Source organism: Gadus morhua, chromosome 1 (assembly GCF_902167405.1).
Source record: "Gadus morhua chromosome 1, gadMor3.0, whole genome shotgun sequence".
In the NCBI taxonomy this organism is placed as follows: Eukaryota; Metazoa; Chordata; class Actinopteri; order Gadiformes; family Gadidae; genus Gadus; species Gadus morhua.
This window is the reverse complement of record NC_044048.1, coordinates 5106054-5132081: the sequence shown is the minus strand read 5'-3', so window position 1 is coordinate 5132081 and position 26028 is coordinate 5106054. Positions and strand designations below refer to the sequence as shown.

Genomic DNA, 26028 nt, shown 5'->3' with positions numbered 1-26028 from the left:
TTGTAATTTTTTTGGGTGGCCATAGCAATGTGTTCTCTCTCAGCCAGCTTTGCAGAACTATGGCCGTCCCACCATTAGAGAATTGTACTACTGAGTACCGCACCTGATCCATCTTTAAAGAAAAAATAAGAATTACCCTACTCCATCTCCCCTAACAACTATATAAAAAGGAACTAAATTAACTAAACTAAATGGAACTAGTTATCCCCCCCTTCCCCTGCCTTGAGAACCCCTATTAATACATCATCCCATGATGAAGCAGTGGTATTGTTATGCCACCATCTCCGTCTGGGCAAAGAAGACATTTTAGCTTGATACAGCTTAGTTTGCCTATCCCTGTGTTTTCTTCAAGCCTACTGACCTTGTGTGTTCCAAGGTCAGTTCTTAACGTTCCTACCACATAACCCTCTTCTTCTAAAAAAATATGTATTCCGATGGCTCCAAGGCGGTCAGTGGATCAAGTAAAAATGAAGTATAAAAACATACAAATTGGTATTTTCCCACCATCGTATTGGTATATTTTGTCAGTCCAGCATTTCAATTGTCATACCATATTTGTCACTCCTGCATTTAAAAAAACTGGATCTGGCTCTGAAATTGTCTTGACCCCGGTGGAGGAGCTGTTAATAGACATAAATTCAGGCGCCCTGGCATGGAGGGGGTACCTGGAGGTACCTCCTCAGAGAGTCAGGGGCCATATGAGGGTACCCCACTGGCTGAATGTAGGTTTTTCTGTTATTCTTGTATTTTCGATTTTGTTTGTCTTCGAAGTAACACATGCAAACCGCGTGGGTGCCACAGCACAAATGTTCCAAATGTTTTTTTTTTGGTAACTGGATAGAAAACCTAAAAGTGACAATTCATCAACTTCACAGATCAAGATGGATTAGTGCTTGTAATGGAGCTGCCGGCTACGATCGAACATTCTCCAGTGGATGTAAGTCCGTTAGGACTATTTTATACTTTCTGTTGCAAGCGCCTCTCGGCGTAGTACTCAGACAATATTGTTCTTTGTATGATAGGAGGCCGATGAAAATCTTGATCCGGACGTGGATGGGTCATCTGAAAGGAGTGAGATGTGCTCAGCATCTCCATCATTAAAGATAAAACTACCATTTGCAAAAAACTGAGGGCTACGCAAATAGCCTGGAGTGAACTGAGGCCAGGTCCTCGATTGGTAGTGTTGGCTATGTAAGGCTGGAGAAGACTATTTGAATACATTAATGATTTGCGCGAGAATCTATATCTCTCCAGCAAAAAGTAATCCGGATATGCCAAGATGTCGAGCCGTGGTTTTATTAATCGTTCCCGGTGGATTGCACGAATAATTTGCGCTCCGATATCAACAGGCCTCTCATCAAAAGGGCATGCCATTGTGAACACATGAAATTTACGGTGAATGCGGGTTTCAATACCCAAAACCGGGTTATGTTCCAAACCTAACCTGCGCAAAACCTGCTCCAACCAGGTTCGATTCAGAGCATTTGTTTCTATAGTAACTAACGTCATTTTGGAACGGAAAACCTAGGATTACCGCAAACCCTGTGTTAACTTACCCGGTCATGTGATAAAACCGGCTTTGTGGAATACCCCACAGGGTACCTAGTGCTCATTTTACACCTAAGGCCATTTCTATTTTCACGGGGATCATAGGCAGGCTAGAGAAACTCATATTAATGTTAGAAAACCTCATAAAGTATGAGTGAGATGGGACCTTTAAGAGCATTGATTAGTGTCACTTCATATCAGTGCTTTTTTTATTGTCTGTTAATAATACTTGATTTGATTAAAAATCAAGTAGTGTTAAATCAAAAAGTTGATGTTGCACTAGTTACATTGTGTTCCACTGTGTTGCTACAGTTGGTACTTGTTTTTTCTCTCTCTCTCTCTCTCTCTCTCTCTCTCTCTCTCTCTCTCTCTCTCTCCCTTCTCTCTCAGAGACCCACAAAACATTGAAACTGGTCAAACCTATATTTTCGTAATGCATTAAGTATTTCTCAAAAGTTTGATTCTATCTGTGTATTGCCTGTTACTGCATCTGTGCATTTTCATTGTCTTTTAGCACTATACTATCAAATAGCCTTTTGCACTATTTTTGCATTGTTGTTGCAGTTCATTTTTACTTGCTCAGCCGCCCCTTCCCCCTCTTACACACACAAACACACACACACCTCAAGCACACACACACACACACACACACACACACACACACACACACACACACACACACACACACACACACACACACACACACACACACACACACACACACTCAAAACACACATGCACACACACAGACTATAAAATAATATTCAAAAAATCTATCTACATATTTTTCAGTGAAGCCAAAATGCAATAAAATGATTATTCAACACTATTGTGGTATTAGCACTGCAAAGATTTATCTATATATCTAAGTCAATAAACTTTTGAAGACCCATCTTTTTCCTCTGTGAATATTGTTTACATATGAGGCCTTGGATAAAATCTGTTGGATTGAAGTTCTGTTTTAAGACTATATTGAGACCATATTTTTAAATAAAGAATATACAAAGTGCAGGTTGAGGTTGACAATATTGATATGGAAGGCCATCATTTCTAAATAATTTTGCAAGCAGGAAAGAACGTGACCTATGTTGTATATAACATTTAAATACATGGCTTTTTTTATCCTAAGGGATTTCCTGTTATTCTCTTTCTGTGATGCACAACACTAAGTCTGCATCAGAAAATGCAATAAAGTGTACACAGTCACGCAGCCAGCCACAAATTGTAACCATATTAGGAAAATCTCTGGGTTCTCGGTCGCAAAGGGCATAGTTTGTTCTGAGCTCCAGAATGAAGATTTCCATTCTGTATTTAATGACGTCCATCTTCACAATTGAACCAGGCTGGCGGTTTTGTGCCAGTACTCAAGAAAGCCTCTTAGAGGTTCAATGCCCCGCGGTCGCTTTAAATGGGCCTTGTTGTCTTGTTGAGTCTGCCACCGCAACGTCATGCGACTCAGGGTTCAGTCTTGCCTATCAGGGTATCAGAGTATAAAGGTAAAATAAGTCTGATTTGAAGATTGAAGTTGGATTGTCTTTCTATGATTGCCCCAAGTTCATGAAATAATATGGGACTTGTTAGACCCTCACTGACCTGTACATCAGGAAGCTGTCTGCATGGTGTGTGTAGCTCTTATGGTAGAAAATATTGGATGCTTCTCAGCCAAATTGTTGCAATATTGGTAGAGAGAGAAGGGCCCTGTCCCTTTGTCATTCATAACACCTCAGAGGGTCCTTGGTTGACTGGCGAACACTCAGACAGACATCCCTCTGTAGTCAATGACCAAGGCGATTAATGGATTTTAATCAAAGACCTCACTTCATATAACTGTAATTGGTAATATGTAAATTCATGTAACTATAATTTATAATGTAACCCTTTGTATGTAATCCTAGAAATACTGTATAGAATGTATTGTGGAAACCATGAGCGGGAAGATAAATGTTAATGGAGAACGGGAATGGCCCGTAGTTTAGAGCATTCTGATTGGCCGAAGGGCATGTTGGGAGAGCCACACAATAACTCGGGATTGAAGACTGAACACTGGTGTGTTCTTTGCAAACCAACTCAGGTTCTGTTGTTACTCTGTGCAGTTACAAAAAAGCCTTGATCATTCAACCCTAGACAAAAAGTCCCTGTGTAGGTCACCTCAATTACACATGTGCTTTTGAGCAACAATACTACATAGAAAAAACAGCATTTATTGTGGTCATTTTTACACAACAAATGTGTTTCATCCTGACTTAACATAACGTTTCGGTTACACCTAGTTTTGCAATCATCTCTTTGTGCATACCCAAACATGAACTCACAAAACCATACACACATATGCAGATAGTCAATAGGCCTGATATGCTCCAATGTAAAGTTACGCTATTTTACTTGTAGCACCAGGTAGTCCATGTTGATAATACAGATAAATTGTACAGTATTTTTGACTTTGCACATCACTGCTATATAGATGGACAGCTTGAGACAGAACAATAATGTCTTAAAACCTCAAGAAGATACTAATAGATGGTGTCCCTTCTCCAATGTTTGTATGTGTGTGCGTGCATATGGGTACGTAATTTATTCTATGAAGAAACATAGACACAGGACCTGTTGGTAGAAAGCTAAAATACTATTATAGCACATAAGCTAATGCTTATTTGAGCATGTGACTGTAAAGTATTTTATATCTAGTATTAAACATTTATATATGGTATGTTCATATAATAATTTATTGTTTTTTAGATTTATCATGACTATTTTAGGTATATTCTATTGTATAAATAAATTAACATATGTTAGTGCAACTTTTGAAACCGCAACACCATAATACTCTTAGTTTCAGTAGTAATTTCTCTATTTGTCTGCAAGGTTTTCATTTTGAGATCACCTTTATCAAAAAAGAAAGTGCATGTTAAATGTCATATTATCCTCTATTTTTTTCTTCACATCACAGTTGTCTGTTGTACCGATTATCACAGCCTTACCCGTGTCATATCCTTAATTAGCTCACAGCTATGGCCAAAGTCTTACTGGCTTCTACCTATATCTATATTAGTACTCAAAGGTAGCAAACAATATCTTCACAATATGTTTACTCTCCTGTTAAACTATGACTTATTTTACTTGCCTCAGAGCTAGTATTAAAGACTATAAAAAAATGTATACTAAAGCACTATAGCACAGCAAACTGAATTTTTCTCTCCTAATGAGATTCAAGCAAGGTCATTCAGAAAAGGCAGAAAGATATTGAGGGCATGTAAATACTATGATATACTGCAAGCACATTGTTAGAGATTCCTGTTGGAGATTGTGTGAAGCCCCTTACCCCATATGACATAATTTCTCATTTAAGACATCAAAACAAATCAAGTCACGTGTCTATGATTATGTTGGCTAATTCCGGATCTCCATTTGGCCTCCATATTTGTAGTCCTTAATTCTATGGACGGAAAAACCGAAGTCTCTTTTATTAGAGTCTGTGTCTATCTCAATGAAGGACCCAGTGATTGTTCTGCTGAAATCGCCACATAACAAGGCAATGTTTGAACCCCAGAATTCATACAATTCTGAATTGATTATGTAATGAATCCTGGCCGATGTGTGTCCTGAGGCCCCAACTCAAACCAATGAACTCCGGATCAAAACTCATGGGCATCCTTGCTGTTGTGCCTGCGCCTCACCGCATGGTTCCAGCCACTCTGACCACTTTTCTGAGGCAGCTTGCCCACCGGATCCCTGCACAGGATGTACTGCTGCCAGATTTTCCGGAATGCCGTATGGAACTTATTGATGTGGAAAGAGTAGACGACGGGGTTGACCGCCGAGTTGCCGTGGCTCAGCAGGATGGCGATGCGAATGCCCTTCTTGTGCTCAACGCACTTGGGGCAGAACAACGTGATGCAGTTGAGGATGTGCACTGGGAGCCAGCTGACGGTGAAGAGGAACAGCACCAGTGCCAGGGACTTGACCAGTTTCAGCTCCTTGCCGTAGTCTTGGCGTCGCCTGGGGCCCGCTTGGCTGGCTGTTACCTGGGGACAGAAGGAAAAGGGTGTTTGTTTACATCATTCAGCCGTAGTTCGATTATGCTCTTCAATTGGACAACTGCAACTGTCCCGAGTATACATGGCGGGGAGAAAAATCGATCCATTGGCGAAGCATGTCATGCCCCGGTAGGATAGGTAACGCTGTACCCATTTCAACTAGTGGTAGTAGAGCCACCGGCTGACCTCTTAACGTCACCAGGGTCCCTGTCATTTCTCCGACGCTCCATTGTTCCGACCTCTTGGCCGTATGCGGACTCCTGCCCGAGGAGCTCCGCGGGCGGTTTGTGTGTTCTCCGGCAGCGGAGCCCCTCCGGCGTGATTTTGCATACGGCAACAATCCTTCTCTCCTCCATGTCAACTCCTCCAATCTGGACTTCAATCTGACCCATGGCCGAGATAGCCCCCACTACGAGTCTTTACTTGTTGCCAAAGTTTCTCATTGACTCGTTTAAAATCTTTTTTTTTTTTTGAAAAACAGCCTTCAATGCCATCTCTATGGGTTCCGGGAGGGCTTGCCCCAACGCTCATGCATCATACGTAACTGAGGCAAAGAGAGGGCACCTGGATCAAGTCACAAACTAGTTTCCAGATCGCGACTGTACAGTGTGTCTGCTTTTTGTGTCTTTGAAAGAAGTTCCCTTTAATCGGCGATCAAATTCAGCCAAATTGGCATTAATCAACCAAATCCAATAATTTAATTAAACAGGCTTCTACAATGGGGGGGGGGGGGGGGGGGGGGGGGGGGGGGGGGGGGGGGGGGGGGGGGGGGGGGGGGGGGGGGGGGGGGGGGGGGGGGGGGGGGGGGGGGGGGGGGGGGGGGGGGGGGGGGGGGGGGGGGGGGGGGGGGGGGGGGGGGGGGGGGGGGGGGGGGGGGGGTCGTATACCCAGAGGATTTTCAAGAAGCTGTCTAGTAGGTTGTAAAGAAGCTAAACGCAGTGTTCCCCTGCCTCCTCTTGCAGCCTGACAGCCGCACTGCGCGGGTCTCTCTATGTAACCAACTGTGATAAGTTATTTTAGTTCTATTTCATGTAGGCTACGCCGTCTAAAATTCAAACTATGCACCTATCAGCGTGGGCACCGCCCACATTTCCCACGGTATCGTGTATATAGCGCGGTGAATACCGTCGCTCATCCTCCCTTTTCTTTCAGCACTTGTGCTTATCAGCGAGAAATTGAGAACTACTATTAAGAAGAAGATGAAGACTTAAACACGGATCTCCCGAGCCGGTGGCAGTGGCTCGGGCGAGGCCGCGGACAAAAACGGCCCCTTTTCAGGGCCACCTGAGAGCGCTCCTGGAGCTAGGTCCTTTTCAGGACTCCTATGCGCCTCCTGTCCCGCCTCCCTGGCACCGGGTGACGGGCACTTGGCGTGCTCTGTGTGCCTCGGCACCGGCCACGCCGAGGCTGCTATGGGCGGCACCCCGTCTCCTGTGTCGCCTGCCGGGAGCTGCCTGAAGAGGGGATCCTCTCCAGGCATCTCTTCTTTTCCCCTGCGGTGGACCTGACGCGATGGCATCATCGACGCCGACGACGACGCCTCCATGGACGGCGACTCGGCGTCCGGTTTTTCCCGCTCTCGGGCTACAACCGCCATCGTCGCGGGGAGATCATGGGTGAGGCGGGCGGCCATCAAAGGGTTTCCCATGCCGGCCCCGCCTCTCGCCCCCGTATCCGACGATATGCAGGGCGAGTGCTTTCGCACCCCATCTGCTTCCCGGCGGGTTACCCCTTGTTCCCCGCCTGTGCAGCACTTGTTTACTGCTGCAGGTGGGGACCCTTCTATCCTGAAGGCTCCGGTAAGCGAGGGGGGATCCCTCGCCTGGAGCCTCCACTGGCAAGCGCTTCTCTGTCCGGGCGCCGGATGGCGCCCTAACGAAAAGCCGCTGCCCCCCGAACCGCCTCCAGAAGCAGATTGTCGGCCTAACGGACCTTAGGCCGGCAATCCGCGGCGGCGGTCAACAACATCGCCCTGCTCTCCTCTGCATGGTCTCCTTGTTTGCTGACAGGGGAGGCCTACGGCCCGGAGGAAGCCGCGAGATGGCTTGCGGTTTCCCGCTTTTTCCAAGCGCCATCCTCCAGCTATGCTATAGCCGTTTCGGCCGGCCGGCATATGGCGTGGGCTACCATGATTCAAAGGGTCATATGGCTCTCCCACACTGCGGTGCAGGAACGAGAGCGGGCCAGCCTCGTCCAGGGTCCACTAGCGCCTGATGGCCTATTTGGTCCCCGGTTCTCCGAGGTGCTCGCGCACCAGCAGTCAGTCCGTGAGAAATCGTTCCCTGTTCGGGGCGATTCTCACGGGCTCCTCCCACCAGCAGGCTGGGAGGAGGGCGGGGTCCAGGCCGGTCCCAGCGTTCCAGGGGGCCGCCTCCGACTCCAGCCCCGGTGCCCCGCAGCATCCGGGTAGAGCAGCGCCCGGACCGGTAAGTTCCGGAAACTTGCTCCTACTTTTTCTTTCCCTATTAAAAAAAAAAAAAAAGTAAAGACCGCCGAACAGCGGTAGGCTACATGGTACCTAAAGAGCGATATTCCTCAGGCCACCTGCGTCCTACGCTTGTGGTGCGTTCCTCCATGTTGCCGCTTCCCCCTCTCAGCCCTGTGGCTGTAGGGTGGCGGTCGGACGGCGTGTTCACATGGCCTCTGGTTCACCTGCTTCTAAGAAGCGGCGTCCCTTGGAGCCTCGTGGACGGATCAGAGACTCGTTGCACGAACCCGTGGATACGGCCGCTTGTACCGGTCTCCCAGTTCCCCACATTATAGGTGAGGAGACGGGTCCGCGCGCTGTGGCTACAGCCTGCGGACAGCGCATGCGCACAGGTGCGGCGGCCGGACGGCTCGCTCCCTGTTCATCGGGCACGAGCGCGACGTCTAGACAGCTCGTTGTTTTTACAGCGGCTAGATCTGGTACGTCTCCTACGCTCGCTGAGCCTCCTCCCTTTCATGGGAAGCCCCCCTTGGCTCACACGCAGTGTGGAGGCGGTAGGGGCAGAGGAATACGGGTTATTCCTGGATGGTCTTCCTCAGCTGTCGGCTCGCCCTCGTCTCCGACCGCTATGCGTGTTGGCAAGAGCGGTGCGTTCTGCCATCGTGGTTGGACACCACGTTGAGATGGGGCCATCCCATACAGTTGAAGCGTCGTCCCCCACCCTTTATGGGGGTTGGTGGAGACCACGCTACGGGACCGGCTGCGAGCAGGGCTCTGGCAGCAGAGGTGACAACGTCTCTTGGTAAAGGGGGCCATCACGGTCGTTCCCCCCCACGAGTCTCACCTAGGGTTTTATTCCCGCTACTTCCTGGTTTCCAAGAAGCCAGGGGAAAAGAGACCTATTCTGGATCTTCGCGTGTTCAACAGATCCGTTGCCACGAGGAAGTTCAGAATGCTCACTGTCGGAGCGTTGTTCCGGTGTCTGAGAGAGGGCGATTGGTTCACATCCCTGGATCTCAAGGATGATTACTTCCACGTCCCTGTTCGGCAGGCGCACAGGAAGTTTTCTCCGCTTTGCCTTTATGGGGATGGCATACGAGTACCAGTGTCTGCCGTTCGCTATTCCCTGGCTCCGCTCACCTTCTCGAAGTGTGTGGAGACGGCGTTGGAACCGCTCAGGCGTCAGGAAAAGAGGATTCTCTTATACCTAGATGGCCTGCTTCTTCTGAGGCAACTCAGAAGAGACCGCGAGAAGGGACACCATGGTGATAAACCATCTCGCCTTCCTGGGTTTTGCCATCAACTGGGAGAAGAGCTCCCCGCTCCCCAGCCGGCAGAACAGTCTACTTGGGGCTTTGCCTAGACTCAGCCACCATGACTGCGATGCTTTCGCCTCCTCGGCGAGACGCCATCCTGTCGACGCTCTCTCGTTTTCGCGTTCGCAGAAACGTGACCGCACTGTCCACCATGCGCCTGTTTAGGGCTGATGGCAGCTGCCCACCCCGTGGTCCCCCTGGGTCTGCTTTTTATGCGCAGACTCCAGCGGTGGTTTGCTCTCCAACGGTTAGACTCCAGGCGACACAAGCTCAGGGTGCTCCTCGTTTCCCGTTCGGTGTCGCCAGACCTGGAATATTGGAAAAGACCCTCCGCCCTTCTCAGGGGTGTTCCCCTGGGCAGGGTGGCGTCCTACGTATTGGTCTTCACGGACGCCTCATTGACGGGTTGGGGAGGAACGTGCCTCTCTCACTTCGGTTGGGGACGAGTGGCGCACGCCCACTACAGCACACTTAAATGTGTTGGAGCTCGACACTGTGAGGAAAATGCTGTTGCATTTCTTTCACCTGGTGCGCGGCCGCTCCCCTGCTCTCCACCGAAAGGCGGTCGAGCTCTGGCTTTGGGCTCATCAGTATCTCCTCAGTCTGAGAGCCCTGCATATCGCGGGCGCTCAGAACTTTGGGGCGGACCTCATGTCTCGAGGCGGTCCCCGCCGAGACGAGTGGCGGTTACATCCCGACATTGTCAGACTGATCTGGCAGAAGTTCGGGACAGCACAGGTGGACCTCTTCGCGTCCAGGGAGAACACGCACTGCAGGTGGTGGTTCTCCCTCAGCCCTCGGGATCTTCCCCCGTTGGGGGTAGATGCGTTGGCACACACACCTTGGCCGCGGGCTCTCTTGTATGCGTTTCCCCCGCTCCAGCTGATCCTTCCTCTTCTGGAACGGTCAGACAGGAGAGTCTGTCCTGATATTAGTGGCCCCGGAGAACCGTTCAGCTCTGTGATTTCCAGAGCTGGCCGCGCTCTTGCGGTCAGCGCCGTGGCCAGTACCGTTCAGGCCGGATCCGCTCTCACAGGCCCACGGGACGGTGCACCACCCGCCCGATGTCTCGGGACGGCTGTTGGTTTGGCTCCTGAGTGGTTGATTCTGCAGGGCAAAGGTTTGCCTGAGACGGTTATCAACACTATTCAGAGCGCTCGTGCGCCTTCTACTTCTTCCCTCTATGCGGCGAAGTGGTGCGCCTTTCTCTAATTGGTGTGAGAGGAACCACGCTGTCCCATCTCAATGCGAGGTGGGAAGCGTGCTTTCGTTTCTGCAAAACTTATTGGAAAAAGGTTTGGCCTTCTCCACTATCAGGTCTATGCGGCAGCCGTTTCGGCTGGCCATGCAGGCTGTGATGGTGGACCGATCTTCAGCCATCCACTGGTCAAGAGATTCTTGCGTGGGGCTAGACGGGTTAGGCCTGTTTTCATCACGCGTGCTTACACCACGCTGGGATCTCCCCACCGTGTTGCGCGGATTGTCCAGGGATCCTTTCGAGCCTCTTTCTCAGGCCCCCTTGGATGCCTTGTCATTTAAGACGGCACTCTTGTTGCCTTGGTTTCTGCCAAGCGGGCCGGTGAGCTAACCGCTCTGTCTGTCAGCCCGAGTTGCTTGTTGCTAAACGAGGACAGCTCCTTTGCGTTGCTCAGACCTAATCCTGCGTTTCCTCCCGAAGAACATTAATAGTTATTTTCGGTGGAGGGATATTGTGCTTAGGCTTTTCAACCCCCCGCCTCATTCTGATGAGGCGGAGACGGAGTTGCATCTCCTATGCCCGGTTCGGGCGTTGGCTATGTACGTGAATCGCTCGGCCGCGTTCCGCTCCACACAACAGTTGTTTGTGTGTTATAGCGACGCTAGCAGGGGCCGCGCTCTTCTCTAAGCAGCGGTTTTCACGCTGGGTATGTGAGGGTGTTTGCTTAGCCTACTCTCGGCAGGGCTTGGCGCCACCGTTGGGCGTTAAAGCTCACTCCACACGGAGCGTGGCCGCTTCAAACGGCTCTACTCAAGGGCGTTTCGGTGGAAGACATCTGCGCGGCTGCGTCTTGGTCTTCCCCCGGCCCTTTTGTCCGTTTGTACATGTTAGACATGTCCAGGGGCTCACTCTGCAGCTCTGCTAGAGTCCGGGACCCCTTTTACGGCTTAAGAATATAGACATGTTCTTTAAAGCGGCGTGGTTGAATTTCCTCTCGCCGGCTGCGAGTTGGACTTGATTACCAGTCTCACTCTCCCACCTTTTTTCAAATGAAAAAACAGGGAGGTTTTTCTATTGGCTCGCCAATTGTCAGGTGGCTTTGTTTGCCAGTGTGGCACTCCCGCCGTTTTTTCTTCTAAAAACGGCCGAGAGAGTCCCCTTATTGGAGAGCCGGATTCTGTGGCTTCCGCCCCCGTAGTAGCGGACCTAATGGAAACCGTGTTGCTCTGGTTTTTCTTTTCCTTTTCATGGGTTCCATGAAGCACGGATTAGAGCCGGAGTCTTTACAGACTCACTTTTTCTCCCTTGATCATTGCCTTGCTTGATCTAGGAGGAATTAGTTTTTATAAAGCTGTTGTGTTTTACACTTCCTTGGCTTTTGAGTCTTAATGTGCTCTGGTGACTTAGGTCGTTTTGACTGGGTCCAGCAGGAGTACATTGATCGGGCTCCGCTCGCAGCTTCACCTTAGCCCATAAGGCGAAGCCTAGACGGCGTAGCCTACATGAAAATAGAACGATAGTTATGTTATTATAACTCTAGTTCTATGATTGTAGGCGTAGCCGTCTAGTTTCCCACCTGCTGTACCCTCCAAATGCTGAAAGAAAAGCGTGGAGGATGAGCGACGGTATTCCCCGCGCTATATACACGATACCGTGGGAAATGTGGGCGGTGCCCACGCTGATAGGTGCATAGTTTTGAATTTTCAGCGCGCGCGCTAGCGCGCGCACGGGGACAAGCCCATAAGGCGAAGCCTAGACGGCTACGCCTACAATCATAGAACTAGAGTTATAATAACATAACTATCGTTTTGTATGCTAATTCATTTCAGAGTCAGTCAATCTATCACTCTGATCGTGATGTGCCAAGATTCCCACCCCAAAACGTCTTCTTCTCCCGTAGTAATAACACAACCCTCTTCTACTAAAACCTCCTTAGTACTCAAATAGCCTCACCAGGTGGCGGAACCTCGGAATTACAAACTTTTAAACAGGTTCAAAACAGTAAGTTAGTGTATAACACTGAAACATACAAATGCATTTATAGAAAATAAATTGTAAAATAAAATAAATTGGGGGGGTGGGCTCTAAATTTACCATACAGATTGCCCTGAATAACAAAATGAACAGCAATTTTGACCATGTAAACAATAAAATCGTAGGCCAATATCAATCGACCTCTCACACAGCCTTTATGCCATCGAGAATTATTCTACGTGCTTCCAGTTTTCTTTGTTATTGCACTTACTTGGTTTGTTGAAGTGGAATGTCGTCTGTCCGGTAGGTTATGTGTGGATTGTGTGTGAGCATGTGCATGTGTTGGCTTTAGCTCTAACATGCGTCAAAATGATTTCAATAAACTGAAAGATACAAATAAACAAAACATACGCAAATATCACTCACTCAATCACTCAACGTTTGCTGCGATATCGAAAAGCGTTCTATACTCCAAAGTATCAAAGTTGGTCGGGAGCAGTGAAAGACTGTATGCTCTCTCAGCATTCATTCACCTTCTTGTTGAGATGCTTGTGGATTATGTAGAATATCTCTATGTAGATGAGAAGCATGAGCAGCAGGGGGGGCAGCACCCAGCCGAGGAAGTTGAAATACACCATGTAGTCCATGCTGATGATGTTCTCAAACGTACAGGTCATCTGGGCCTCAGGCCCACTGCCCACGGTGCCGTTGGCGTGCTGCAGCTTGTTCCAGCCAAGCAAGGGTGTTAGGCCCACCATAAAGGACACCAGCCAACACAGCCCCACGGCCGTCCTCGCGCGCCGGGGCGTCACCACCCACCTGTAGCTATGGCAACGTGAACGACAAGACAAAGGGAAAACGGCATGAAGACGCTGAATAAACGTGTCCGTGTCCTGTTGGAGCAGTCTACGATCTCTTTTCTCATGATCATTTTGATAAGGCTTTTCATTCTTTCTTTCAGTCCACCGGATCTCATCTGCACTTGAGGCATTTCTTATGAGCTGCGATGACATCTCAGAGGCATGTAGGGGTGTTTCATTGCATTGTCAGTGTACTCTTCTATCTGACTGGATGGGGGTCAGGTCTCCTTACACTGGTGCATTGTGATACCTGAAATTACACTTTTATTCAAGGACCTTACCTAGAGAATCCTTGGTGATGATGTACAACGGATTTTATCACACTCATCCTTGTCATAGATGTCCATCCTGCAAATGATTACCAACAAATTATAGGAATAGGATTATCTCTGCATGACGGCCACATATTGTTCTGCTGTTTTGTTCCGAGCTATGCTGCCCCCCCCCCCCCCCCCCCCCCCTTGCAAATTATGTTTTTAATCGCAATGTGTTGGATAAATATAGTTTGAAGGAAACAAATTTGCTAAACTATTTCCCGTCATGGTTGAACTTGTTCGGCTGATGACTCATATCTATATTGTGTGTCATTCTTGAGAAACCCAACTCAGTCACGACACATTAGATGTGTAACTGCTAGATGTGGTAACCTCGAAAGTGCTTTTCTCTTCCCATATCCTCTATGGCTGGTGCTGACTGTAAAAACGTGGGGACAAAAAAAAGTGGCATAACAAGCCTTTTCTTTCTATTAACCATGGGTGAGTTCAATAAAACATTGACTGCATAATAAAAATAAAAATAATACAAAATATATATCACTCCAGCTTATCAGTTGACATGTGAATGGGGGGTTAGGATATAACCCAAGACAACCAAGCGCATATTAACAGGAAGAACATGAGCACATCCCTGATCAACCCCTACCTCATGGGTATCTTGACCCTCAGGTAGCGGTCGATGGCGATGGCCAGCAGCGCCAGGATGGAGCTCTGGGTCAGCACCAGCATGGTGCAGGTGCCCACGAGGCAGCTGTAGAAGGTGGTCTGCAACCCGATGCTGATGGTGATGGCGAGCGGGATGGCAAGAGAGCCCACTGCGATGTCGGCCAGGGCCAGCGAGAAGATGAAGCAGAAGGTGGTGTCTCTGAGGGAGCGGTTGAGGATCACCGCCCAGACCACAAGGACGTTCCCGAGTACCGACAACACCGCGATAACCACCTCCATGGCGATGTAGGAGGCGAACCAAGGATCCCAATCCACAGACATGTTCAGATGTTATTCAGCCATCATGCCCTGAATATTCACGGAAATAAAGCGGGTTTAATGTTCTTCAGGCTAGTAGGTCTCCTTTAAGGTTAGAAGGAGCAGTATGTTTTGATGTTATTCAAGGACATAGGAACTAAGTCCAATCGACGCACAACTCAGTCCCACGAGTATGTCAGAGAAAGTGATTGGCATGATGGATTCCCCTGGCACTTAAAGAAAAGTTCCCCGTGGTAGAACTTTATATAAAGTAAATAAGTCCCAACGGAGTTCAAAAGCAGATGAACGGATGATGGAAACTCTGTGTCTGTCCTGCTTCACGTTTCCGATCTGAAAAGCATTGACTGTCCGTCATTCACTGATCCACTGATGTAGTCCATGTTTCGTCATATTCTTTGGTACTTTACTAAGTAGATGCTCTGAGATCAACGCCACCTCCTGTCCCTCGATATGATGGTCGCTGCTGTTAAGAGAAGTATCGTCTAGTCTGGAACCATCCAGGAACAGCGTTATCATTCACTTTTTCCCCCTTTTGGACGCGTGGAAGATCGATGGGAGGGAACAATTGTAAAAAATAAAATAAACATGGGTAGAACATAATTTATAATACTTACATATGTGTAGGCAATACTATGAGCGATAAGAAATAAGAATTCTTATAAATGTGTGCTAAAAGTTTATTATTCTTTTTCTTTATTTTTATATCAGGGGTAGGCCTACAGCTTTACGTCAATTTGATAAAGCTTATCATTATATTTTAGTTTACTGTCTAATTTGGTTGGCCCATTTTAGGTAGGCCAGGTTAGTCCTGTCTTAAAGGTGACATATTATACCACCAGGTGTGAGTGTGATTAGCGCAGTGGTTCGCAACCTTTTTTGGGCTGTTACCCCATTTTGAGATCAAAAATTTCTGGCGACCCCAGAGACATTTTTATATCTAGAATTTTTTTTTAACGTGTTTTGTAATACTGTGAACAAATACAGAGTAGCCAGGATAAGTGCCCAAATTGACAATTTTCCAAAGATGTCCGGTATATATGCAAGGAGGCACATTTTCTGCTGTTTTCATATTCAGAGCCCTTGTCGGCACACAGTGTTGCAAACAGACGTGCGCGCAGAGGATGTGGCTTGATGTAATTCACTATGGTTACGACCTGGGGCAGTATGTCTGCAATGGGCGCAATTTAGTTATTTTTTTAGCTTCTTCCTACCCGCACATCGTTTTCACCATATCGATGGCAGCTTGCAATATTAAAGTCTCAGCAATGCTATGTGGCTTCATATTCCTAGCAATGAGATAGCTAATCTCCAGAGAAGCTTTCATGGCCCGTTCACTAGCAGTCACAGCCTTTTTGAAATACTACACTTGCTGTTTGTTCGGTCGGCAAATTTATTTTCGAAAAAAGCTCTTGGTTTGCCGACATGCTCTTTGGGTGGTGTCTCAAAGTGTCTTTTGAGTTTGTTTGGCTTCATACTCTCGGCAGACAGGACCCTACTACATAGCAGACATTTCGGCTTCTCCTCGTAGCATTCCATCACACTTGTAAATCCATACTGAATCGTATGTTCGCCATGTCTTTGGTGTCTGTGCCACAGTTCCTCTTGGAACTGTCTTTGGAGGGACAGGGCCAGGCGGGCGAATAAATCTTTCCATTTTGTTTTATACACTCTGATAGCAAGTTTGTTTTTACATTTTACAGGTTTGAGCTTGAACTGTTAATGTAACTGTTAGGGATGACTTTCAGTTACATTTCAGCACACATGTATAGATGACTTTGTGATTATATTGGGAGAAAGTGGAGAAAGTGGTGAAAAGAAAGTTAGTAGGAGATAAGTAACAGGACAGGTGGGGCAGCAGATTGGAGGGGAATGAGGAGCATCGGTCATCCATCTTTTTTACACAGTAGTGAACAAAATCTCTCGGTAGGAGGAGTAGGGGGATGAGGATTATGGAGACTTTTGGGGATTTGAGAAGAAAGATTTAAAGAAGGAACGTTTAGGTGCAGATAGGGAGGCAGAAAAAAAGGAGAGAAGAGATTGGTAGGAAAGAAGGTCTTCAGGGTGCTTGGAATGGCATCAGGCTCTATCCACACCCATCAGCAGGGTCAAGGTCGCCTTAATGCACGGGCTTACCAGGGCTGAAGCCCCAGGGCCTACGGCGATCAGGGGGCCAATCATGAGCTGCAGTAAATGTACTGGCTCATGATAGGCCCCCCAATCGGCGTAGCCCCAAGACAATGTGATTTTTTGTTTGGGGCTTACAAAGATCAGAGCCCTATCATGGGCCAAGAAAAAAGAGGGCCACTAGTGGTAGCTGGGCCCAGTGGCCACTTGACACCACAGCCACAGTCGTCTAACCCGAAAAAGAAATGTCAAGATATTCAAATTTTAGATTTTCCAATAAACGCTCACCTTTCAAAGGGACACACATGTAAACAACAGACTGAACAAGTTGAGGATGGAAATTAACTGTGGGACCATAGAACTGGTTCATACATACTATACAAAGACATGTACTACATACACGTACATACCTACACATACATAAATACGCATACAAAATATACACCCGAATAAATACACTATATATACATGAAAATGTACTCATACATACGTAGACATATATAGGTACACAAACAAAGTATACAAACATACACAAACTGATAGATACTTATACATAAGTACACATACTAACATATACATACGTACACATAGCTAAACATACATATTACATACTCAGGCATGCGTACACATACGTACACATACAAAGTATACGTATATGTACACATACATAGTGTGACAACCCGCTCCCCACCCGGGGGAACCGCGGGGTAGTGGTCGACGGGTTATACCGCCTTCACCCTCCAGTCGGCAGCAGAGCGTGCGTCGGCACCCGGCGCAATCACCGGGATGCAACGCACCTGGCCGGGGGGGGGGAGAGTCGGCATAAAAGACGGTCGTGGACGCACACCGGGGGGAACAAGAAGGACCAGCAAAGAACCAGTCGATAGCTGAGAGTCTCACGGAGGCCACCATTGACAGTATTTGCATTGCCTTGTACCCTTTCGCCGAATAAACGCAGACTTCGGCTTACCCTGGAAACTGAGTGTGGTGCATTCCGTGTGAGTTAGAAACATTCGTGAACCGGGCTGCCACATATGGTGGAGAATGCAGGCAGCTCGACGCCACTACCTCGCACGGTAACGTACCCCCTCGATCCACCATGCAGAACCCCGACGGCCCCGCCGCTCCCACGGTAGTTCAGAGACAACTACAGCTCCAGGCACAGGCGGCCGCGTTACAGCGGGAGACGGCGGAAAGTCTCGCTCTGCTCCGCGAAGCGGTGATCCGACTCACGCAGCATGCCGTCCGCGACGCGCCGCCACCCGCGCCGACGGCCGCGCTGACAGCCGCTCCGACCAGCCGGCTCACCAAACTCGGACCGGACGACGATGTCGAGGCGTACCTGGACGTGTTTGAGAGGACCGCCCGGAGGGAGAGCTGGCCGGCGGAACAGTGGGCCCACATCATCTCGCCCTTCCTCACCGGTCCCGCGCAACAGGCGAGCCAGGATTTACCACCCGAGGATGCCGATCAGTATCCAGCGCTCAAGCAGGCCATACTGACCTACTACGGGCACAACCTTGCGGCCCGCGCCCAACGGTTTCACGACTGGCGGTTCGACATCCACGGTGCGGTGCGGACCCAGATCGCCCAGCATGGGCGGCTAGTAGGGAGGTGGCTGGCCACGGGTGAGGGACCCTGCCCGGTGGATCGGGTACTCATTGATTACACCGTCCGCCAGCTGCCGGCCGACGCCCGGAGGATCCTGGCCCACCACCATCCCGAGACGGTAGACGACCTGATCCGGCAATTAGAGAACTGGCAGGTAGCCCAGCAACTCAGCGCCAGTCCCCGGACCAACCTGCGGCCGACCGAGAACCAACGAGACCGGAGGGGGCCCCTGACGGCGTCGCGGACACCACCACCGGAGCCGCCGGTCGTGTCCCGGGAGGGTCGAGAAGCGAGACGGTGCTACGCCTGCGGTCAGCCGGAGCATTTGGCACGAGACTGTCCCGGCAACAGCCCTCGCCCCCTATGCGGACGAGGGCGCGCACCGGCCCTGTATGTTGGCCACCTGTTGGGCACAGGGGGTAGCCGGGTCCCCGACGATCCGAGCACGGGTTATGACCCAGGACACACAGGCCCTCCTGGACACGGGTAGTGTGGTGACCCTCCTTCGTCCCGAACTAGCGGGGGGGAAGGGTGGGGATCCTATGGAGGTGGCCTGTGTACACGGGGATACCCGGACCAATGGGTCATGCCATGTGGTCATCCGGAACCCCTACGGGGTGTTCACAGCCCGGGCGGGGATCGTACCCCACCTACTGGTACCCCTTCTTATCGGGAGGGATTGCCCGATTTTCCACAGACTCTGGGATCCGGAGCGGGAAAATCGGGTAAGGAGAGAGCCTGCTCGCCGAGCGGGGAGGAAGGTGCGACCGGCGTATGGGGCCATCCGGATACCGGCGACCCAGGGGGAGGCATCGGCAGAGGACACCGGGCCAGAAGGGGACGGATCCTCGCCGCCGGGATCTCCGACCCCCTCGGGAGGGCGCGCCAGATCTGAACGACCCACCCGAGGTCGCCGAGAGTTCCCCTCTCACCGAGCTTTCGGACTTCCTACCGGAGGGGGGGGGTAGGAACCACTCGGCCGGGCCAGTTCGCTAGCGCCCAGCTGCAGGACGACGCCCTGAAACACGCCTGGAGCCATGTCCTCGCACACGACGGACAGACCCGGGACTCGGTGAGTTGCCTACCACACCCACACTTTAGCACCAGGGGGGCCCTGCTATACCGGGTGGTGGAAAGGGACGGGGCGGTGACCGAACAATTAGTGGTCCCTCGGACGTATGTCAGCAAGGTGCTGTATATGGCCCACACGCACCTCCTGGGAGCCCACTTGGGCATGGACAAAACCCGGGATCGGGTCTTGGCGAGGTTTTACTGGCCGGGGGTGAAAAGGGACGTAGAACGTTACTGCCAAACGTGCCCGGAGTGCCAGCGGGTAGCTCCTCGCCCCTCGGCTAGGAATCCACTTATTCCCATGCCCATCATAGAGACTCCATTCGACAGGATAGCTCTAGACATTGTGGGACCCCTCCCCAAGACCAGCAGGGGACACCGGTACATCCTGGTGCTGGTAGACTATGCAACCCGGTACCCTGAAGCTCTACCCCTGCGCGCGGCCACCGCTAAGGCGGTAGCGAGGGAGCTCATGCTTCTGTTTAGCCGGGCTGGGATAGCACGGGAAGTACTGACGGACCAGGGGTCGTGTTTTATGTCTCGTGTCCTAAAAGAACTGCTCAGACTTCTCCAGGTCAAACAGCTCCGGACGTCGGTGTATCACCCCCAGACGGACGGCCTGGTGGAACGGTTTAACAAAACTTTAAAACAGATGCTGAAAAAGGCCATGGACACAGACGGGAAGAACTGGGACCATCTGTTGCCCCATGTACTGTTCGCGGTGCGGGAGGTGCCCCAGGCTTCTACGGGTTTCTCTCCGTTCGAGCTCCTGTACGGGAGGAGGCCTCGGGGAATCCTGGATCTCGCCAAGGAGACCTGGGAGAGTCAACCGTCACCCCACCGCACTGTCGTGGAACACGTAGAACAGGTGAGGGACCGTATGGCCCAGGTCTGGCCCATCGTCCGGGAACATCTCGGGCGTGCCCAGCAGGCCCAGGCGAGGGTCTACAATCGGGGAGCCCAGCTGCGCGTCTTCCGGCCTGGGGATCTGGTGCTGGTCCTGGTCCCGACGGCGGAGTGCAAGTTCTTGGCCAAATGGCAGGGGCCATACGAGGTGGTCGAGAGAGTTGGAGAGGTAAATTACCGAGTGCGGCAACCAGGGAGGCGTAAGCCTACCCAACTGTACCATGTGAACATTTTGAAGCAGTGGAAGGAGGGGGGGAATCCGCCCGGTCCGGCACCCCTGGGGTTGGTTGCCCGACGAGAGGTGCCGGTGGTTCCGGTAGGAGAGGACCTCAGCCCGGCCCAGAAGCAAGACCTCGCTGACCTGGTCCTGCAACACCAGGACGTCTTCTCCGAGCTCCCGGGTCGGACCTCGGTGATCCAGCATGACATCCGGACGGCACCTGGAATAAAGGTGAGGGTTCCGCCCTACAGAGTCCCGGAGGCCAGGCGGGCGGCGATCCAGAAGGAGGTGGCCCGGATGCTCCCGCAGTGCCTGGTCGAGTCCAGTCGTCCTCGTGCCCAAACCTGACGGGAGTTACAGGTTCTGTAATGACTTCCGACGACTGAACGAGGTCTCCGACTTCGACGCCTATCCCATGCCCAGGGTGGACGACCTGATCGAGCGACTGGGGCCGGCCCGGTATCTCACCACCCTGGACTTGACCAAGGGATATTGGCAGGTACCTTTGACCAAGTCCGCCAGGGAGAAGACGGCGTTCGCGACCCCGGGGGGTCTGTTCCAGTACACCGTTCTCCCCTTCGGAGTCCATGGAGCCCCAGCAACCTTTCAACGGATGATGGACCAGATCCTGCGGCCGCACCAGGCCTACGCCGCCGCCTACATAGATGACATCATCATCCACAGCGACAGCTGGGATGTCCACATCCAACAGCTGAGGGCCGTACTGGGCGAGCTTCGGAAGGCGGGTCTCACCGCCAATCCGGCCAAATGTCGCCTCGGGTTGGAGGAGACGTCCTACCTGGGCTTTCAGGTGGGTCGGGGAAACGTCAGGCCCCAGGAGAGCAAGGTGGCTGCCATCAGGGACTGGCCCCGACCGACCTCCAAAAAGCAGGTAAAGTCGTTCTTAGGGCTGGTCGGGTACTATCAGCGGTTCATACCCGGCTTCGCCACCCTGGCCAGTCCTATTAACGACCTGACCCGAAAGACATTGCCAGACCGGATCCGGTGGACGGAGGCGGCCGAGAAGGCCTTCGAGTCGCTCCGGGGAGCCTTGTGCTCCGAACCGGTGCTCATAACCCCAGACTTTACTTCTCCCCTCATAGTGCACACCGACGCCTCGGAGGTGGGGCTGGGGGGAGTCCTGTCCCAGGTCCGGGCTGGAGAGGAGCACCCCGTCATCTATATCAGCCGGAAGCTCCTTCCCAACGAGAGGAATTACTCGACCGTGGAGAAAGAGACCCTGGCCATCAAATGGTCGCTGACTAAACTCCGATACTACCTCCTAGGTCGGGAGTTCACCTTGGTCACCGATCACGCCCCGCTGAAATGGATGGCCGGCGCCAAGGACTCCAACGCCAGGGTGACGCGGTGGTTCCTGGCCCTCCAGGACTTCCGTTTCAGGGTGGACCACCGACCTGGCAAAGAGCACGCGAATGCCGACGCCTTGTCACGCCGGGATGCCTGACTGGGCTGGGTTCCCGGGGACCGGAGGCCTCATCTAACGGGGAAGGGATGTGACAACCCGCTCCCCACCCGGGGGAACCGCGGGGTAGTGGTCGACGGGGTATACCGCCTTCACCCTCCAGTCTGCAGCAGAGCGTGCGTCGGCACCCGGCGCAATCACCGGGATGCAACGCACCTGGCCGGGGGGGGGAGAGTCGGCATAAAAGACGGTCGTGGACGCACACCGGGGGGAACAAGAAGGACCAGCAAAGAACCAGTCGATAGCTGAGAGTCTCACGGAGGCCACCATTGACAGTATTTGCATTGCCTTGTACCCTTTCACCGAGTAAACGCCGACTTCGGCTTACCCTGGAAACTGAGTGTGCTGCATTCCGTGTGAGTTAGAAACATTCGTGAACCGGGATGCCACAATAGTACACACACTAATACATACGTATACATACTCAGACATACGTACACATAAGTACACATACATAAATATACATATGTTTAAATACTAATACATAAATAGATAAATAAACATAAGTACCCATTCAAAGTATGCATACATACACATACATGGTACACATATGTTTAAATGCTAATACATGGATAGATAAGCAACCATAAATACACATACATATACATGAGTACAGACATACATAAACAAACATACATATACATAAGTACGCATACATACGTATTCATAGTAAACATATGTAAAGATACTCATAAAAACATACATATGCACTACATGCCTACACATAGCTAAACATACGTTTAAATACTCATACATACGTATGCATAATCATACAATCATGCATATATATACATATATCCATCTATACATAAATGTAAAAATACATACACACACAAACAAATATACCAATATACGCACAGATAAACATGTAATGGCAGTGATAGTACAATTTCTTCAGGAATTTTACGATTTCTAGTTTGGTTTATTGTTTAAACAATAAATTAAGCTAACCTTCAAGCAACATTTGCATTAATTATGTAGGACGACCAACTCTCACAGTCACAAACACAAACAGTAAGCATTGCTTACATACGTTTCAAGAAGGTGAAGTGAATTCCCAAAGGGGCGCAGAAAATGTGTTTTTATCCCCTGTGCCCAAGGGGCACAGGGAATGTGTGTTTATCCCCTGTGCCCAAGGGGCACGGGAAATGTGTGTTTATCCCACTTCCTCTGCAATTATTCTATCTTTGATCTGTTGATACATACAAGTTACATTACAGTTGTAACAATAAGCACTGGTAACCTTTTTGTGTTTTTGCATTTCCTCCTGTGAGAAAGGAGTTGAGTTAGTTATAGTTTGAAATAAATCGTTGTCACTTTATTCTGCTTTTGGGTTCGGATTTCACACACACCTGACATTACCGACCATCAAAGATATACTCCCTGACATATCAAAAGCCAATGTCTTTACGGTGTGTGATGGAAATCCTGCAACCTGGCAACGCTATTCACTCCATTTGGACGGTACCTTTGGCTGAGTATGCAAATAGGGATACGCCCTGTTCCTGAGACTTTCCAAGGAAAGCAAACAAAAAAAAGGGTTGTGTGATCTTCTTTAAGAGAAAATATCCCATCCAGCTTGTTTAATTATGTCGCAAAGATGGTATTCTCTGCACTGGCTGGCAAAGAGGAACTATTTCTGCCGAAGTTAATAAACATATAGCCAGTTGACTTGACATGATCAATTCTGTGGTCTTGGTCTAAGTAACTATTCCTGCCATATTCAAACAATCAATGGTTGACTACAATTGCCTATACTGTACCACTGCCAATAAACTGTCTAGCAATCATTGTCATTGGTTTCCTAACTTATGAGCTATTTCAACTCAATCTTCCAACCATGAAATATGAAATATCCCGAAAAACTATGACTGAAAAAGCAATCCACATGCTGTCGTCCCCCAACCCCCCCCCAACCCCCCTCTCATTTACACGTCTGCTGGCCAATCCTTTGGGCTCCATTGTATTGTGATCTGTGTTGTATCATCCAAGCGTGATAATTTAGGGGGTGAATGTGCTCTCCCTTCTAACCTCTCCTGCTTTGGATAAATGGAGGGGATTGTTGAGACACTTTAGTGCTGCAACGGTGATCTCAGTGCAGGAGCTAACCTATTAGCCGCCTGCGCTACAGTATGGAATACGTGCCGCCCTGCGCCTTGCTACCCGTCTGCTGGCAGGGGAGTCCAACTCTTTGCTTGTTGTGCACAACCTGACAAACTAACTGGCAATGTACCTACTTAGTGTAGTTCAGTCCAGTCCAGTTTTTAGACTAGTTTACTCAAGTTCAGTCAACTCCAGCTGAATCCAGTTGAGTCCAATCCAGTCTAATCCAGTACGATGTTGAGGATACTTTGGTCAACTTCAGTACAGTCAACTTTTGTCTAGTTCAGTCCAATCCAATCTAGTCCAGTATGATAACGGTATGAAGATTTAAAAAACAATAGGGTTACAATGGTAAGTCTTGTCTCTTTATTGCACACAAGGCTCGTTGAAGTAGGCCTACCACATAGTCCTACATACATGTGGCCCTGTTTCCGGACCAACCTTTGATTGGACTATGTGGTACTTCAACAAGCCTCGTGTGCAATAAAGAGACAAGATAAAGTGCCCTCAGTTCCACAGAGGGCACGTTTTCACCACAACCAAAAGATCAAATACTAAATACTGTACAATGCAGTACTGTACATTACAGTGCAGTAAATAGTTTGAGCAAAAATAAAACAAAAATAAACCCGACTGTAAACACAGAAAAACATGGCAATTGTGCGTAGGTGGGCTTATGGGGCCGTCTGTTGGGGTCTGGCCATAGGATCTCATCAACAACTCAAGCAATGTTTTCTCCCGCTAAGCATCCGGGAAAATATTGCCTTGTGTGCCGAATCCATCCATGGATTGACCCTATGTTGATGTCTCCGCAGGCCTGTTCCATTGTCTGCAGAAGAGGCATGCGAGCATGTGGTTCGCGGTCATATACGCGCCATCTCCAAGCCGAAAAAATAAATAAATAAATAAGTTTAGAAATGGTGTGTAAGGGGGGAAGTATAGGACTTCAAATTGATGATGGTTGGTGAACCAGTTGCGGACCAGAGCAGCCCGATGGAAACTAACATTATCCCAGACAACAACAAACCTGGGCTGCTCTGGTCTGTCCTGTACAGCTGCATCGTGAAGTGCATCCAGAATTGTTATTATATGTTCGGTATTGAAGGGACCTAGTTTTGCTTGATGGTGCAGTAGCCCTTGAAGGCTTATGGCAGCACACAATGAGATATTTCCCCCGCGCTGCCCCGGGACTTGCACAATTGCCCTTTGGCCAATTATGTTACGACCCCGTCGTCTTGTTTTGCTGAGGTTGAATCCAGCCTCATCAATGTAAATAAATTCATGAGGCTGTGCAGCTCCATCCATCTCCAAGATGCTCTGTAACAAAACAAAGTACATGTAATACATATTTTGGATGGCATTACTCAAAACACTCAACTACAATACTACACATACAATACCCCCACCCCATCAAACAGGTATCTGGTACCTCTCTGAATGTATCTATCTGGTACTGATACAATGGCACATATTCAGCTGTAACTGGATGACACCAATACTGTATTGCAAATGTAAAGGACTTTAACACTTACCTGTACATATTCACTTCGAAATATTTTGACCCTGACACTGTTCCTCTCAAATGGGACCCTGCACAATTGCTTCATGGTAATTTGGTGCTTTACCAAGATGCGTCTGATAGTGGAACTGCTTACTTGCTCTATGTTATTGAATACTCCTCTATCTGCAAGTATTTGTTGCTGTAGCTGGTTGAGACTGATGGCATTGTTTGCTCTGACCAGGTCCACAATGGCAAGTTCCTGCTGTACCCAGAAGGTCTCCTAGTCATTTTATAGAAAAAAGCAACCACAAATTGTTACTGTATTGGTTTGCTTATTTTTTACAGTACTGTATATACTGTACTTTACTGTATATACCATAAAAAGTACTGAA

The 26028-nt window shown here is 49.6% G+C and overlaps 1 protein-coding gene across 1 annotated transcript; it reads right to left on the bottom strand.

Moving 5' to 3' along the window:
- Nucleotides 1-3728: 3728 nt before the first annotated feature.
- Nucleotides 3729-15160, bottom strand: LOC115547353 (adenosine receptor A1). The gene is made up of 3 exons (XM_030361534.1): nt 14280-15160; nt 13032-13323; nt 3729-5570 (listed from the first exon to the last, which is right to left on the bottom strand). Exons 1-3 carry the CDS (start codon nt 14618-14620, stop codon nt 5181-5183), a joined length of 1023 nt encoding a protein of 340 aa, XP_030217394.1. The 5' UTR covers nt 14621-15160; the 3' UTR covers nt 3729-5180.
- Between the last annotated feature and the right edge of the window lie 10868 nt (nt 15161-26028).

Excerpts from the sequence above, each read along its gene's own strand:
- LOC115547353 (XM_030361534.1), bottom strand. The coding sequence starts at position 14,620 with ATGTCTGTGGATTGGGATCCTTGGTTCGCCTCCTACATCGCCATGGAG. Across the intron at positions 13,324-14,279 it reads AGGGTCAAGATACCCATGAG|CTACAGGTGGGTGGTGACGC; the intron begins GTAGGGGTTGAT and ends ACGTTGCCATAG. Across the intron at positions 5,571-13,031 it reads ACAAGCATCTCAACAAGAAG|GTAACAGCCAGCCAAGCGGG; the intron begins GTGAATGAATGC and ends TTCTGTCCCCAG.